At 39.2% G+C, this 18,373-nt stretch overlaps 1 protein-coding gene across 1 annotated transcript in view; it reads right to left on the bottom strand.

Annotated features, from left to right (window-relative positions):
• suclg2 (succinate-CoA ligase GDP-forming subunit beta) overlaps nucleotides 1-7,335 on the bottom strand; it is an 89,909-nt gene extending 82,574 nt beyond the window's left edge. Inside the window, exons 1-2 of the mRNA XM_008409649.2 lie at nucleotides 7,294-7,335; nucleotides 7,004-7,145 (exon numbers count right to left, since the gene is read on the bottom strand). Coding sequence (XP_008407871.1) covers nucleotides 7,004-7,145; nucleotides 7,294-7,335 — 184 coding nt within the window. The remainder of the gene's footprint in view (nucleotides 1-7,003; nucleotides 7,146-7,293) is intronic.
• Nucleotides 7,336-18,373: the final 11,038 nt, after the last annotated feature.

Here is an 18,373-nt window from a genome sequence, read left to right as displayed (position 1 = left end):
GCCAAAAATACAACAAATACCCTTCCAAACTGTTCAGCAACTAAAACCCTGCATCCAACAAGAACAGGGGAAATATTTGGCTTTCAAAACTGCAGTCTGTGCTCTCCTCGGTTTGAAAACGGAGCTTTATGAGAAGAAAATGGGATGCCGGTGCCGCTGATGCAACGCAGCAGAACTTTAATTCTTCTCCTTTGTTGCTGGCAGATAAACGTTGTAGTAACTGAAATACCGTGAGTTATATAAGCCAAATAGTGATTTGAGGAAGTCTACAGGTACAGAAAAGGAGCAAATATATTTTCACAAAAAACATGATCGCCCAGTGTCTTTCTACATGATCAGCTGAACTTTAACCCGTTCTGCTGATAGAAACTGATTTGATCAAACTGAATAGTGTGAAACTGAATCTGAATTCATCTATATGACCCTGATGATTTGGTTATTTGTGTACAGCTATGAGTTAGACCAGTTAGTCTTGTAAAATGCCTGGAAATTATAGCTAGTGTGAATTGCTTTTGTAATTACAAACTGACTGATTGAATTTCCCACTAAGTTGGAAATTAAGCTGGCTGAAGGGCCGATGTGTAATTGGCTTTAAAAAAAAAAAAAAAACGACCAAACACCAAATGACCCGGTGTGACTTCACTAAACCAAAGAGCCAAGTCCTTTTGTCACATCATCTGTCTTTACTCTAGCTCTGTGGTGTCCAAACTTTTTGCTCTGAGGGCCAAAAGTCATAAAATTGAGAGAACTTGTGGGTTGCAAAAACTCCAGCATCCGAGCCAGCCTCGACTAAAAGCTGCTGGATGTTTGTAGCTCTACTCACTACGTGGTTAAAGTCAATGCAAAAACCAGGCGGATGAATAAGAAATCTGTGCTGTACCGAGAACTTCTTTGTCTTGATTTAAGATTTTATTCGTCTGCCGAGTTTCTAACTTGTCTGACGGTGGAAGCACACAGAACCATTCAAACGGCCACATTTTGGACACCCCTGCTCTGGCTCATGTTTGATCCTCCGTCTGTTGCGTTTGGATCTTCTGCCGAGGATCACAGGAACATTTTCATTCAAAAAACAGTTGGTGATTTCAAAAGCTCTTTACAGTGCAGAGCAGCATCTGATCCATGAGTTTCTGCGTACTGCGTGAGCTGACAGAAAGAAGGAAAAAAGAAAGACAAATGACAACGTCCTGAAAATATTTCCTGCATGCAGAAAATACAGAAATAAAGGTGTAGAAACTACGCAGGGACACCAACTGTTTTTCTTCTTGAGGTACCAAGCTTTCAAGCTGCAACTGAGCACAAATTACTTAACCAGTTAGATCGAAGTGTTATTTTGTTAGTGATAGAAAAGTCTATCCCCTATCAAAGTGACAGGGGAGTGTTATGTAAAATCAACTTTTTGAGCTTTATATCACGTTACAAGGCTTTTCCATCATCAAAAACATACCTGGAGTATTGCTTTGATTCTGTCATGGATGTTTGAATTAACATTTGTGTTGTATTGTCTTAAATGATCCAGGTTAAAGCCACATAAAACTTTAAAATGTGATCAGAAATATCGCTGTGGGTTTCTGATGAATCCGGATCTCTGCTCCATTCCTGCAAAACGTCGGTGCTCCCGTTGAACCTATCGATGTGAAAAGAAGAAAGAAACGGAAGTGGAAGAACATGAGATCCCTCTACCGCCTTGCTGGCTCTTCTCTGCTCAGAAAATACTTCAACCTCTGATGTCCAAGGCTGGAAAACTCTTGTTTCATCCCCATCTGGGACCTGAAGCCCAAGCAGGAGGCGTTTGGTTCATCCCTACGTTCAGCATAACTTTTAATCTAAAAAAAAAAAAAAAAAACCTGGAAAAATGTCCGTCCATCGCATTAGGTTGACATCAGAACGTTGAACTGAAACAATGTTTTCTTCGTCAGACTTTTTCTAGCCTGAGCAGTACTCAATCAGATAAGTGTGCTGACAACACAGAAATGTAACAGAAAAAGACATATTTCAAATATTTTTCCTCTGAGGAAAAGTTTGGGTTTCTTAAATCACATCATCTTGTTGTAGACAGACCACTTCGGCTACACACACACACACACACACACACACACACTGGAAAGATTAAAAGCTTGAAGTGCGAGACGGGTGGATGTGGGTCATCGATTTTGGACGGACAGGGCTGGTTAGTTTGCCACTCTCGCAGCGTCCTGGCGGAGAGCGCATTACAAAAGCTTCAGACTTTCTGATAACTCCCTGAAGAATTCACCCAGTGTGGCGCCGCCGAAATCAAAACCCTTCTTTCCATGAGCCATTAGCTGGGGGCGCATCACCCATCTGCCACACTGCAAACCTCCCTCCTAGACATGCCATTCAAGTTAAAAGGGAAATCAATGATCCATGTCGGGCTCTGTTTTTTTTAAGTTTTGATAGAAAACTCGGGGCTCTTTCAGGTTTTTTTAGAAATGGTAACAGAAAGCATCGATCTTTGACTTCTTGAAGACGAGAAAAATGTTTCTATGCAATACAATTTAACCACCTTAACCGCATTATGGTTAAGTGAGAGTTTAAAAGAAGAAAAAAACTGGAGAATATCGTTTGGTGAGCCTAAAGGAAGAGATGAATCCCATTCATCTCTGCGCCTTAACGCTTGGCTAGCTCACTCTGGTGTGGGCACAAGAAGCCAGAAGCTCACAGCAGGACGCCGGCACCAACCGTAAATCTGCTTTCAGTTTGCTCCGAGTCAGCTCAGATACCCCCAACCAGACGCATCTCATGCATGGAGAAAAGCCTTATGTCGTTAAACAGAGCTTCAACCAGGGCTGGCTCCATGCCCCATCTTGCCCCCCCTGGGGAGTCCGGGTCTGCCATTCTCACTTCGTTTATTGGTGCTAACTAAAAAGGTTATCAATCTCTCGCTTTCTTTTTTTTTTTTTTTCCCCCTCTGATGCATCTTTGCGCGACCCAACACGCCCCAAGAGGAGCCGTTCACAGACGCAGTGCGAGCGAGAAATGAAGCATCTGCGGATGCTCCCTTGCACGCTTTATTAGCCAGCCAGCTGTAGTCAAGGGTTGCAGAAGTGCAAGGAAGTCGCAGAGGCACGCCAGGTGAACCAAGGCGCATTATTGGACAAGGGAACCGACACTGAAAGCATTACTCTCACGCATCCCCCCCCCCACCCCCCCCACAGCTTGGCAGGAAATTTTCAACAATTCCTTATTTTAAGCAGTTCCGACTTCAGCGTGCCAATTAAGACCTGATGCTGAGCTGTTCAACAAGTCTCATGTTTTGTCTTGTTTTGTTTTTTTTCCTGGAGATAAACATGCCTTACAAAAAAAAGTTCGAGGTCAATGCGGCTGAGCTCAGAATGCAGTAACGATAAAGTTCAACGATCCAAAAAAATAATAATCCCAGACAATTCAGACTTAATTCAAGATACAATTCCTTACAAAGTTTTCAAACTTCTTTTTTTTTACAAATAAAATCTAAAGAGCGCATTTTATTTTTGCATTCAGTCCAACCCACTGCCTTAAGAAGTCACATCATTAATAAATAGAGTTCACCTTTGTGTAACTTAATCTCAGTACGTGTTTCAATTACTGGTGTGAAATTGTGGAATGAATTGAGTGATGATTTCAAATGATGTCCTTTCTTGGTGAGCTTTAAAAGAGCCATAAAATGTAAAATGATAAAAATCTTACCCCGTTATGCAGATGTACACGTATTGTGAAGATATATTGGTAGGCTGCTAAGTATATAAATAGGGCAAGTATAAGCTTTGGCTTCAGCCTATTCCTTTTTTGGTAAATTATGGGTTTGTTCATTGTTCTTTTTTTGTTTCCTGTGTTTAATGTTGACAATTTACCAAAATAAAGTGAGTTGATTGATTGATACAGTATATATCCAGTTGATCTATGAACAGCTCAAGTGTTTCTTAGCGCATTAGTGGAGAAACAGGATCATGAAAACCAAAGGAACAGATTCGGGACAAAGACGTGGTGAAGTTTAAAGCAGGTTTAGGTTGCAGAACAATATCCTGACATTTAACAAATCAAGAGTTGGGCAATCATGCAAATATAGAAGGCTGGCCGGGGATTCTTCAGTAAAGCACCCAATAGACCTCGAATGAGGAGCTGCAGACACTTGTCGATCAGACAGCCATTGTTTGTGTGCTCCATAAATTTGGACTGTATGGAGGAGCGGCAAGAAGAAAGCCAAGGGGAAAGAATGCAGGTGTTTTCACAGATACAATTACAATGAAGAGCAAAGTTGCAACATTTGTTAAATTTTCAACTGGTGTGGTTCACTTTCACACTGCACTTTGTCAAACAACCCAAACTCTAAAAAAAAAAACTGTTCCCTTCCTCGCCTGTGGAGGCGCTGTATCAAGAACCACTGAAGGAAATTACATAAAAAGCCTCTGAAGAAGACACTGAGCATAACTTTAGAGGTTATAGGATTTCTCTTTGGCTATAGACCATGGGCCAATTTCTCCTGCTCATGAATTTGTTTTAGCTATATTTACCCAGAATGCCTTGCACCGTAGTCTACCTCCTACTTGTCGAGCCCGGTCTATTTGCATGTATATATTTGAAGCACACCAGAGTTCACTGCAACTGAACTGAGACATAAGTTTGTAGACGAACCAGAGTTTTCTGTTTTGGCCTGGATCAGAGTCCCATTATGCATTCACACCTCCCCAAATGAACCGGACTTTGTAGGCAAATGAACCAAAGTTCAATTAAAGCGGACTAAACGGGGCTGGTTCATACACACTTGCAGTTTAACATGAGCCATGTTGGGGAACACAACAAATCAGTGGAAAAAAAGTGTCAGATGAGACTAAAGGTGATTTTTTTGGTCTATATCCACAATTCTTTGTGTGGTAGAAAATGAACACTGCACATAAATTTGAACACAACATCTCCATCCTGAAACATTACCGTGTCAAAATGGACCAGTCAAAGGCCAGATGTAGATCCAACTGAGAATCTGTGGGAACATCTGAAAATCGCTGCTCAACGATGATCTCCATCTGCCCATGTCTCGCCTGGCTTGTATAAAGCTGTCTGCTCTCTAGTAACTCAACTGTCTTCAGCTTTCTCTCTCTCTCTCTCTCTCTCTCTCTCTGTTTCATCCCTTGCAGCAATATAAGCTGTCAGGGAAATGTATATAACCCTTATGGTATTCAGTTTATCTTTTTCTGCATCACAACCAGAGCCACTGAAGTCAGAACCGCAGGCTCCCGACTTCCTGGGCGGCAATCATAGTGGCACCTCGCTGGCTGAAAACCAGTCTGGATACGGTTCCAAAAAAGCAGTTTCTGTATTTAGAAACTAACACTGAATAAAGTCTAAAGGCAGGAACACACGCCATATGTGTCAGAAGCAAAGTAGAAAAGGGAAAGTAAAAAAACGGAGAAGAGCGCAGAGTGTGGGCGCATACAAATAGATGCTAAACCCTCTTTGTTCGTGCATGTGCGACGCATTGTTGCAGACTTGTAGAACAAGTAGAATTTCAGCTCCTTACGCACACGGCTCTGTGTGAGTGTATGAAGGCAACAAACGCCAAGTAATAACAGCAAGAAGACAAATGGTAATCATCAGATACGCATGCAAAGCGTGAGAAACTCAATGCGAGAGGTTGTGCAAAAAAACGCATTAATGTTCTTTTCTTCTAAGGACGGACCGGGAGCAATTTGAAGTATTTTCATGCTTTTATCTGGAAAAATGAGGCGGTGACACCAGAAAGTTTGAGCTAACAGAGCAGCTGCCAAGAAGCAGAAGGTGTTGTTGGGATTAAATAGTTCTGTGTTTTCCTCTTTCTCTTTTAGCTACTTGGATGCTCATATATACACAGTTAAGGCTACTTTTAAGGGCGTAGCTTAGACAGAGGCCAACAAAAGGAATTAGAAGCTGTAGTTAGGGGCCATTTTGCTGTGTTGTCCCTTAAGGAAAGCATAGCGATGAACCAGCGCTGTGTTTTGGTCTTAATAAATGGAACTGATGTATTCAACTCACTGACTCTTCTTGAACCTCATACATTACGAACCAAAATAGAGAAAGGATATTATTCTCCAACAGTGTCCAGAGACACGGCCGAGCACCCGCCAAACAAGACAAATAAGTTGAATCGTCAAAACTGTCCCAGGAAATATCTGTTTTAAAGGTTTTATGAACCGATGAGATAAGAGTGACTTATACGACCTGTATTAAGGTCGTATAAGTCTATAAGCTCTAGAAGAGCTTTATTTTTAATTAAGACAATTCTCCGCCACAAGGATCAAAGTAGTCCGCTTCACGGCTAGCCAGTGAAGGTCTTAAACATGAAATAATAATGACACGTCACGCTTTCTTACCTGACCTAAACCCTACTGAGAACTTGTGAGAGACCTTTTACAGAGAAGGAAAACAGTTCTGCTCTCTTAACAGTGTGTGGTTGTCACACAAGCTGTCAACACATCCAGGAACTAACAGACTGCATGAATGGAGGGACTTTGACTGCTTAGTGCAGAGGTGCCCAAAGTTGGTCCTGGAGGGCTGGCATCCTGCATGTTTTAGTTCTCTCCCTGGTTTAACGCACCTGGATCCAAAGATGGCTAATTAGAAGAACATTGACATTCTGAGGAGGTTGTTACTACCAGCAGGGAGAGAACTGAAACATGCAGGATGAAGGCACCACTGGCCTAGTAAAGAAGGAATGCCGTTATTGGTCACTGAATTTGTCAGAAATGCTTAATTGTCCATTTTGAGTTATTATAACCACTTCAATGAATAAAAATCAACAAAAATCATTTAATTTTGCACATCCTAATTGCTTCAAATTAACTGTGCACACCCAGATATTGTTTAATAAAGTCAAAACCTCCCATGTACTTTCTTAAATATTCACATCTGAGGTTTTTTGATATTTTCTATTGGTTCAGAGGACTGTAGTTGTTCAATTCAATAAGAATCTTTAAAAAAAATACTTGCCTTATAACAGTGCACGCAGTATACTGTTCTGGCACAATCTACTCACTGAGTCTTTTTGCCGCCTCCTGCGCCTCCGACGCTGTGTCGGCAACGTAGAAGCGCTGGACCGCCACGCCGCTGTCCTGCATCAGCTTCTTGCTCTGGTACTCCTGCAGGTTCAGCCATCTCCTGGGGGTCAGCCAGCTGCACTGGAAGGACGGACAAGACGGCGGGAGAATAAGTTCGCTTCGTGGGGAAACGGCTAACGTGGTACACAAATATTTTTGAAGGACTGGCGACAAGATTCCCAACTGTTGGGTTGTTTCTCGTTATGCACCACCAAACTGCGTCCTGCACCTGAATTACAGCTAAGGAGCCGTTTGCTGCACCAGCAGACATTGGCCCTGCCAGCTCCAGCTGTTGCTGCTATTAAAAAGAAATTGGCTTTTTAATAGGAAGGAGAAACATGGGCTGCTTTAGAGATAAAATCCCACTGCACCAGCTCACAGTGCTAAGCACACAGGTGGAGGTGCAAGTCGGCAAGTGGCCACATGTGCATGCACGCAAATGCTACCAAAGAGGGGAGGGAAAAAAAAAAACTTCAGGGAGTCATTAGGAAGGGAAAGGTCTGTTAAATTAAAAGCAAAACAAGGATTTTGATGTAAATTAGGCTTTTGTGTGTAAATGATGCTTCAGATTTTTGTGTTTTCTTGCCAATCAAACATCAAACTAACATCAGGTGTGGAATGTATCCAATATAATTGACTCAGTTTGATCTGTGTTGTGTCAGATTTGCTTATTTTTAACTTTATTATCCATTAATTAATAAATCTGAAATAAAAAAAATAAACATTTAGCACAAAACAGAAGATTCTGATGTGTTGCTCCACAAGGTTTTACAGTCAATACAAATATATACTTTCTAAAATAAATAAAATAAAGACTGCTCTGACACATCAGAGTGGTGTCAGCATCATGCTTTGGGGTTGAATGGACTTATGAGATGTTCTAAATACCAGTCAACTTTGGTCCAAACCAGGAGAAACAGAAGATAAAGGCAGACCTCCTGTAGTGGTCTGTATCCCATTGGTTCTGAAGAAGCCTCTGATTGAAGACACTCTACAGGTTTTAAAAGGAATTGAACATGAAGAGGACGCTCAGGGTTGTCCATAATTTGTTTTGCATTGTCAAAATATACTCAACTCAATGACATGCTATACATGTAGAGAACATTTAAAAGCACAGCTAAGTAAGGCAGAATGTTCAATTAACATATTCTTAAATTCAGCCCACGAATAACCAAATAAAATCAAGAGTTTCTGCCTGTAACACAATGACTTGAATATATTTTGTCTGTGAAAAAAAAATAACTTTTTGCCACGAGTTATACATTTTTCAAAAAAAAAAAAGGAAAGCTGTGTTATCATGCGTATATTAATCCATGCTAAAATATTCACACAAAGCTAAATTAGGTTAAAATGTTTGTCTGAGTGAATTTGAAATATACGTGTCTGCATGTAGGAAAACAAATTGCTGCTGTAAACGTCTTCACTAAATTAAAACCAGAAGACAAATTTAGCGGAAACGAAGACAAAGAAGCTGCTAAATAAAAACTGAAAGACTCTTCAGACATTAGAGACCCAACAAAATAAATGCTAAGAAGTTTGTGCCCATATTAGTAAGACAGTTTTACTACTTTTATTATTTTTTAGGATAAACTATGACAAAAAATAAAAGAAAGTGCTCTGTAATAGCTGCATTCAGAAAGATCCAGAATAAGAACACAAGGACAAGAAAACTGGAGTTTGCCAGAATTTGTCATTTATTGACATAAAGTAAGGATACAAGTATTACCAATAAACATAAGACTGATTTATTCTTTTCTGAATCATGCATTGCACAGCCATAAATGATTAACCAAACCCACAACACTACACATACAGACAGAAAACAACATAATTTGCCCCAGATGTGTGTTTCTAAAGCCGCATTAGACTGCAATAAATGGCAACATTAAAAGTCAGGACCTAAAAGGCATTGATGGCCAAAGAGTGTGTGAAAGAGAAAAAGTGTAAAATGTATGCTCCTAAATAGCACCAGGGCTCACACTTTCAGAGTGATGCATATTGGAACAATAATGTACCGTGTGACCAGCTCCTGACCCCACAGCTCCTAAAGCAGAAGGACAAACCTTGAAAGTGTGAAACAAAAATCTATAAAAGGCAACTCCATGTTGCTCTTTTTTTACCAACGCTATAACACATCCAGGACATACAAAAGGCGCCTCCAAATGAAGCATCGTTGCATAACACAGAAAGACAAACATGCAGACAGTAAAGCACACTGGTGGTAGCATCATGCTTTGGGATTTCTTTACATTGACTTGACTTGGGCTTCTTGTTCAAGTGAATTACAAAAGTTTCCAAATGTAATTAAAGAAAGAAAAACGTCTTCACAACTGGGATTTCTTAGCACAAAAATGATCCCATCCATACATCCAAATTATAATAAACGCACTGATTTCAGCAGACATTTTTTAGCATTTTGGAGTATCACTGCTAGTGCCTAATCTGAAGATTGCTTAGGCCTTCTGTGCCCAACTGGAAGCACAAAACTGAACATTTCAAAGTCCAAACATCCAGCACAGAGGAGAGATTTGTAGCCTAGAGTGGCTGGAGAGAGGAACTTGAGGTTGAGAGAGGAGAAGTGGATCACTCCCATTCACTGCTGGGTCTGTGTCTTACTAGAAGCACGAAATTCTAAGAAATGTCCAAGTCTAGAGTAGACATTTCTTTTTCTGAGAAAAATATGTGGTTTATGCTAGTTTGCAAGCTCAGCATCTTGTTTATTACGCCTAATTTGCATTTTTCTTTTTTTTCCAACATTTCAAGAGTACACTTAAGATTTTCTATGACAATTGGATGGAAACATTAGACTCAGAACATAAAAGGTCAATGCATGCTCTGAAAAAACAAGAAAATGTGTTCTTACTCCTCAGGCTGTAAGGGCAGAATGACCATTTTGTTCTTTCAGTCTTGATTTGGGAGATCATGCTTGTTCTTGGCTCATTTCTGGGCAGAACCTTTTTTCTTGTGTGATTATGTCTGATGACAAACCTACTTCTGAAAAATGAAGTGGGTCTGCTGTCGTCGGAGAGACGTATGAAGATTTTCGAGGAGTTCTGTATGTTCTACCTAGACAGAACCTTGTTCTAGCAGCCTCGGGTAAAAGAACAAATTTCTCTATTTTTGCAGAGTATGCATTGGTCTTAAGCCAGTGCAAACTTACTTGATAAACATAATAGATTTTGTTTAGTTTTTCATGTGTCAGAAATGGTAAATGTTTCATAAGGACTTATCAGACATTTTAAGACAGTTTTATAACTATTGTAACACAATTTTGGTCCACTGTGCACGGACGTAATGGATAGAGGAGGATATGCTATGTGCACACAGAGCGCATCATGAAATTTCATACATATTATTTAAGCAAATATTTTGCATCGTGGACCTACTCTGTATGGGTGTGGGCATCTAGAGCAGTCACACTCCGTTCAACAGGCTGCGTCTTACTGGCATCAAAATGAAACTTGGAATATATTAGCCAACATTTATTGCATTTTGAAAGATCCTTTTTGTTATTAGCATTACACACTAAGAGAGATTATGATGCGATAAAACACACAATACCAGAAAACTGTTCTGAAATGACCAAATAGTTAGCTATTAGTCATCCTGTCATACGGGGGAGGAACATGTCAGCATGTTGTGATGAAACTTGGACGCTAAAAATTAGTCAAAATTCTTACAAAACGAGTAATAAAAATGAGAAAACTCTGAAGACTGCTGCACAACCGAGGCTGTCAAACTATTACAGATCAAAGGGCTACAAAGAACATGTGGTAAACCAGCACAGCAGCCAATAAGTGATGAGTAGAACGGCTTTCAGTGGTCTGGTAAAAACCAACCACTTGTTCCACGCTTCACTTCGTACAGAAGGTCTGGACTCTTGACTATTGGGATACATGATGGAGGCGTGTTGAAGTTTTAAATAGGTTGGCATTTGCAAAGCAGCCAATCCGCGATTGCCATTTATATTCCTTGACACTGATTGGTCACACTGCGGAAGTCTTAAGAAAGTTTCCAGTTAACGCATATAAAAGTATATTTAGTGTTTGAACTATTAAAATAGGTACCTTTAAGTATTTTTAGAGAGAATACCAAGTATGCGGTTTTTAGCCAAGTGTGGGCCCAACACCCGTGACTACTGGAGGTCCACTGTAGACTGGTTAAATGTCATCTCCACTGTTGGATTATGTTGGAGGACAGCTGTATGTTGTGTGTCAGGGTCATAGTGAAAAAGGAGACAGTAACATATGAACAGTGCATAAACCATCTGGAAGTCCACTTATAATCCTTAATTTTTACTGGATAGCCAAAAACATAAATGCAATAGAAGTGGTGCTGGTAACACAAGCAAACAAAGCTTTGTGATTCACTGAATTACATCCATCTCTGAATTTAGCATCAGAACGCTTACAAAAATTCACCCATAAAAGAAAATGTAACATCATTAAAGTACGGGTCATCGATAAATCTCCCAAACTGCAGTCCTCATCTTTCATATCACACACCACTCAGGGCAGGAACGCCCCACAGAAAAAAGCTTTAACCAGTTATTGCTGGCATAGCTTCAAATTAGCAGTATATATATATACTGCTACTCACATACTCCATGGTGATAATACACACCAAGATGTACAAAACACAAATGGATCAAGGCTAGAAAATGTCACGTGAAAAGGCCCACCACGTCCTTCAGGTCAGACTTTAATTCTTTATTGACCCAAACAACCGATCAACCAAATCCATTTGCTGGCCAGAGGCATGACAATAATATGAAGGAGGTCTCAAGTCACAGCAGAGCATTCAAAACAGAAAAGAAGAAAAACAAATCCATTCTCATACGCCACAAAATTCATCACATATCTCTGAAAAATGAAAAGCTCTTTTTGTGGTATGCCTTCTATGACTTTCCTCTTATAATCCAGCGCTGAACCCCCTTTAACCAATCTAGGGTCGTCAGAGTAGCTATTTAGGACAATCTCAGTGGACAAATAATCAAGTCAGATTATGTATTTATTCTGAGTCATCATTTCTGAATGTGCAACCCAGAGACCAGTCATGTCGGTGCTAAACTGGATTAGCATGGTTTCTGCACTTCCACACTCCTGAGAGGCTGTCCAGAGACTTCATTAGAGCCAAAACGGCTCATTCTTTAAAAGAACAGCGCATGCTGATATGCGCCGGTCTCAACTTCTGCATAAAAGAATACGTGAGGGGGTCCTGCAGGTCAACTCTTCACACTCATCTGTTAAAATATACTAGCCACATGCTTCCCTTATTACTCTCTGTATTAGAAGTTTATGTAGACCTTTGCTTCTGAAGCCCCAGATGAACATTCTTAGAGCATAATGATGACAGGGCTCTTCTGGAGCAGCATGAATGGGTTTAAAGGCTCAGCAGGAGGTTAAATGTAGAACTATAGGGAAACATAGAAATATGCAAATATAAATAAAAACCAAAAGAAGGAAAAATCTGTTAATAAATTTGGACGAAATAGTCCTGCTTGCATTTTACTGCCTGTCATTTATTTTAACTACTTCACTTAAGGGGAACATGTTCTCTCAGTCAGAACAAGCCGAGTTGCAGAACAGGATTTCCCTGTTCTGCAGACTACAGTCATTTTTCTGCTGTCAGGTTCCCACAGGGCCGTCGCTCCTACAACATCCACTCCCAACTTCCCAACGTTTGTAACTCACCATCCATTACGTGATTTAAGTTTTTGGTTTAGGCTGAAGATGCAGACAGAAATCCAGCAATAAGGAATAAGAAATAATGAAAAATGTATATATATATATTCAGTTCAGCGCGTAGAATAAAAATACAGATGCATTACAGCTCAAACCAGTTTTCTTTGAGGTCGGACCTGCCAATTGTGATTTTCACCAAATGCAAGCTTTTTTCCCCCTAAGGAAGCCAAGATACCATGCAAAGCTGTAGCTAAAAGTTGGGGTGTTTTTTAGCAGCGACATAAAAGGCTCAATTACTTGGGCAGCTTTAATTTGCAAAAGTGGGCTGTTATAATGATTGTGGGTCACCGGCAACAATGCTCTGTTCTCTTTCTTTTTTCTTTTTTTTTTTTAGAGAGAGTGGGTCTCTGTGTCTGGAAGTATGCAGGCGAAATTGATTTGTGAATCTTTATTCTCTGGCTGGAGAGAAAGGGGGGACCAAAAAAAAAAATGTGGACAAGTAAAGTGATTCGATACCATTAAGGCTCTTGCTGAAGGCAGTTTTTCTGCCTGTGAGTTGCCTCACCAACAAAGACTAAGGAGGAATCTGGTGCAGCAGCTTACAGTTCAGTTAACACAGTCGTGTGGTGCTGCACCTACTGTTGTCGCTGTGCAGGACTTTTAACTTTATGGCAAGGAATTAATTTGTTTTTCTTTTTTTACATAAATAATGTCATGGGTAAATGGGGTTTAAAGAGTCACCAGTGTTGCAGACCATTTCGGATGCCTGTGACTCACTATGTGCCGTGAGTCACAACAAGATCCGACATTCAAGCCGAGATAGTAAAATTATAAAAAGGTCAAAACACTGCACTAGCCGCTGTAAAGACTAAAAAACAATTATCTATCTGCTAAACAATAGCGCAGAGGTTTTCAGTTATCATGCTCTTCAGTCGAATTAGGAAAACAGGGTGAAGTCAACATGCTGCAGACATCACTAAGGCTCTGTCCTCAATGCAAAACCAACTGAGCCAAAGATAGAAAAGGTCAAACAGACAAAATAATCATCTCTGAACATGTGAATTTATTTGTGTTTCTGGGAAATATTACTTTATTAGTGCTAAAGTAATTAATTATTTTAATTAATAATGTATCTATTCGTGAATTCCCTGCGTTGTTTTCAGGCTTTTTCCAACACAAAGTTTTACACTCAAAAGTTACTCCAAATGGAAATTTCCAGCATGCCAAGCACATTTCTGAGCTCCTGCAAATAAATTTAGTGTTATTAATTTCAAATCATTTCAGATTGATCAAAGTTTAAATATAGTATCTGCAGAAGGATGAACAAATGCTTCAATCTAAGGATGGATGGACAGAATATTCAAGAAACAGATGGATTAACAGATAATAAATGACTGATTTATAGACAGACGGACTTTAAGTGTTTATTATATTACAATATACAATAAATCATTTTATTTTTTCCATACATGTGCTTATATGGAGCGCCGTAATATAAAATTCTTAGATTATTGCCGTGGCAAGGGGTGTGGCGTAGTGGTGACACAGGCGGTTCAAGTACGAAGGATCTCTGTCCTTGACGTGGTCACCGGGAGCCCCATCCGATTCAGAAAAGGGCTTTTGAGAATTGAGAGGACAAACTATTTTTACATCCAAAGTCTTCTAGTAAGAAAAACTAAAATGTGTCTTAAACTCTACTGTGAGTGGATGATTTGTAAGCTCTTTTACCCCGATTTCTCAGGCGTGGTTTTAAGAGTAAAAATAGTACATTAAGCAAAACTTTTACTTTCCTATAAAAGCTCAACATCAAACTAGAACCCCAACGCTTGAGCTCCTCCAACACCCCAAAAAACATGTGAGCAAAGTAAAAAAAAAATTTTTTTTAAAGTGAGGCAGACATCCTAAAATAACTGCTTATTGAAGAGGTCAGGTGGGCTTGAGGTGACCCCTCAGGCACTGAGAGTTACCTGGGGCAAGACACAAAAGAATGGAAAATAAACCTAGGGCACTGGATGTACCGAATCCAAAGACAGATCTTTTTAGAGAGGGGATCCGGTAAACTGCAACACAGGAGGAGTGTCTGTGAATGTAGCCAGAAATGAACCTGAACTGAAGCAGGCGTAATAATAATGCATTATGGGTTCATATGGGAACACGATTTAAAATTTAAAAAAGAAAACAATTTAAACAAAGAAAACAATACTGTAAGCTATCTTGACTTCCTATTTTTTTGCTTGTTTAAAACGGACAACTCACATCATATTATTTTGGCAGTCCTATCAGGTTTAAGCAGCAGACATTCAGACATAATGCAGGCAGTAGAAGAAATGTGAGAAGCTAGAAACAAGTTAAAACAGACAAACCAGGCTATTCAGAAGATCGTAAACATCCTGCTAAAAGTGACCTTTTTTAGCACTGAGTAACGAACAGAAAACTACTCACGACATTTCCTTCTGCATGTAGCGAAAAACAAAAAAGTTTGAAATGACCAACTGGTCATTTACAGTGAATTGAGTTATTTGAAATGAAATGAAAGTTTTGAGATGTTTTGCAAAGAAATTAATTTTCTGTTCTATTGTTTTTTCTTTTTTTTTAATGTGAGCAAATGTAAATAAACAGTTTGGGACCTACCAGACGTAAACTCTGTCCTTTACAACAAATCTAAAAGGAATAGACTGAGAACAATAATCATCCTTCATCGTTTATTGAAAGACTCCATCAAGCAAATCTGGACAAATTTACTTGACATCACAGTCACCTAAACCAAAACCTGTAAATCCGCGTTAGGACTGAAACGATTAATCAGATTAATCGTGATGAATTAATTATTTAAATAACTCATTTAGAAATCGATTAACCGTTAACTGGAGAATAGAGACTGAAAAATAAGGCGACCTGGTCGACCCGTCGTCTTTTATGATGTTGCTCTGAAAATCCTTACTGAAAGCAGAGAAACTGGTCAGAATATAGAAACACTAACACGGTAAAATTAGCTCCAGTCGCAGCACCATTCATTTCTCTTTAAACAATCTCTTCCACTGCTGAACTGTTTTTTTTTAATAAAGTACATTTAAAACACCCTTCCATAAATACTGTTTAATAATCACTGCATGCTGCTTAAAAACGCCATTGTTCAAAACCAACCATCGCTGTAGTTGTAACAAAATTTAATTATCTTACAAGAATTAAGACCACCCTAAGAGTGAACTGTTCTAGCTTTGGGAAAACAAAAAAAAAAAAAACTCATCAGAATGGTCACAATTCTTGCTTCAGCTTTTCTCGAATCTGTTTAATGCTGATAGATGGGAAAGTCATGATACTGCAGAGGCCTAAAATGGAGAGGAATTATCTGAGTGCTACATGTCTCCCCTGGCAGAAAACAGTAAGTGGTGGATGACAGAGTGGCAGTGAAGCAGGCAGCTGGCCGGGCTCCCCCCTGAGACATTGTCTCTACAGTAATTATCATCATCGGCACTCCAGAGACGATGCTACACAGCCCCACTACCTACACACTGCTCCACTTACCCTCATAAGCACAAAAAAAAGAGACTGATAAAGAAGAAGAAAAGGTACCATGACGCACTGTACATAACAACACGATGTTGTGAGCCGAGGGCCTGAGACGGGATAAAGTATTCACAGCAAACTCTTTTACACACAAAAGCACTTAAAGATCCCTCTGATGAATGCATCCGAGAGAGCAGAAGTGGGACACACCGGCGAGGGAGACGTGGAGTGGTGACAAAGACAAATAACTGGTTCTATCAAGTTATTGAGGCAAGAGGAAAACCGCATTAATGTTTTACCGCATGTGAAAACAAATCAGAAAAAGTTTGGGTTTTAAACCATAGTGGTCTGGGTTATAATTTTTGGACATTTTGTACTAGTTAAAGTTGAAGACATTGGTGGTCTTTATACCAATGTGTGTATGGAAGGTTATGTTTATTTTTGTTTTAAATAGGGTGATAAATAGAAAACATTTGGATAAAAAAACTAAACTATGAGGTTATGGAAAAGTGTTTCATTTCCATCCACAGCTTACTGGTAGTCTGGAGACAAATACAAGAATACAACAAAAATCGAGGTCAAAACAACTAAACGGTTGTGCAGATTTCGATTTAAAGCAATCTCATTTTTCCCAGCACGCTTCTTCTGACTGGAAGTAATGTTTGTGTTTTTAAAGTTTGGCTTCTAACTTGAATCCCATAGAAAACCTATGAAGGAAGCAAAAGATTAGGGTGATGGTAAGGAGGCCTTCCAACCTCAATAACTTAAAGCTAATTACCAAAAAGATTATTAGTCAGATTATAATCAAGATCTGATTGGTGTAATATAAAGGAAATATTTTCCATCGTTTACTGAGACAGGTCTAAATAATTTTACATGTATAAGCATAACTAAACATGTAAAACATATTTTTTTCTATAGTGATGCTATGGAAAAAAAATCATTGTTTTATCTTTTGAGAATCTTATTTCCTTCCAAAGTCAAACATCTTGGTTGAATGGAAATTATCCCAAATTTAAATCCGCCAGAATGAATATTTATGGGCTTGACTGTTAAAAAAATAAAAATAAAAAAATTATATATATATATTCAAGCTATAAAAAGGACTTTAAAACCTATAGAGTTACAACTTTAGCGGCATCATGTTGACAGTTACAGTTTTCCAGAAGCCAAGTCTTAAGATGTTCGCCCGAAGGAGTAGAAAAACAGAAGTTCACGAAAGGTTCTTGGAATTATATTCCGGCTCGGGGATAAAAATAGCTAGATAAAAAGCACCTGTCAGAAATGATATAATACGGTCATATCTGGTGCCTGCTCTGGTTGCATTATCTGAGTTCTTCTTAATGAATTCCTGAAGCAGCAGTGAAGCTTGACTGGGAAATATTCTGTGGACCAGGACTGAATCTGTACTGTGTTTTCCCGATTCAACTGTTTGTTTGTTTTTTAGGTATCTGACAGCGAAGATGCAATTACTTTGAACATATTTTTAGAGCTAGTGAGTGATTCGCAGCTCTGCAGCCTAACACACTGCATCCTAGATGAAAAGTATGATTCAATCTAGTTCAGTGTATTTAAAAAGAGGCTTAAGTAAGACAGGTATGTCGGCAAAATCTGGTGGGTGACGGTTACAAAAGTATTCCTGAGATGGATGAAAACAGCACCAACATCTCCACCCAACTTTGCTTTTGTGTTTTCCAGGAAGAAGAATCAGGCGGCCTTTGGAGTCGTGTTCTCAAAAGGCAAATCGAATTTGGTTTGAGTGATGTGGGCCGCTGTCTTGACTGAGTAGTTTGGATGTTTTTATAGAAATGTTGCCACATACAGGAATGTTCAATTTTGTTGTTTAGAATTTTTTTTAAAGCTCTCCAAGCTTCATTGTATGTAGAGATCCTTATCTCCAGCAAATCTTTGTTTTTTGTTTTTTTCCAAACAATAATAAGTTTAGAGCTAACTTTGCAATTTGATGCTAAAGCCTAATCAACCCTAAAGCAAACTTCAAATTAGTAAAAGGACATGGAAGATAAATTAACATTACAGAAATTTAATTTTCACAAGCAAGTTTGCAGAATACGTGTTGATTGAAAGGACTTGTACATCATAGATTAAATATATATATAT

Source organism: Poecilia reticulata, linkage group LG5 (assembly GCF_000633615.1).
Source record: "Poecilia reticulata strain Guanapo linkage group LG5, Guppy_female_1.0+MT, whole genome shotgun sequence".
Lineage (NCBI taxonomy): Eukaryota > Metazoa > Chordata > Actinopteri > Cyprinodontiformes > Poeciliidae > Poecilia > Poecilia reticulata.
This window is presented reverse-complemented; position numbering and strand designations above follow the sequence as displayed.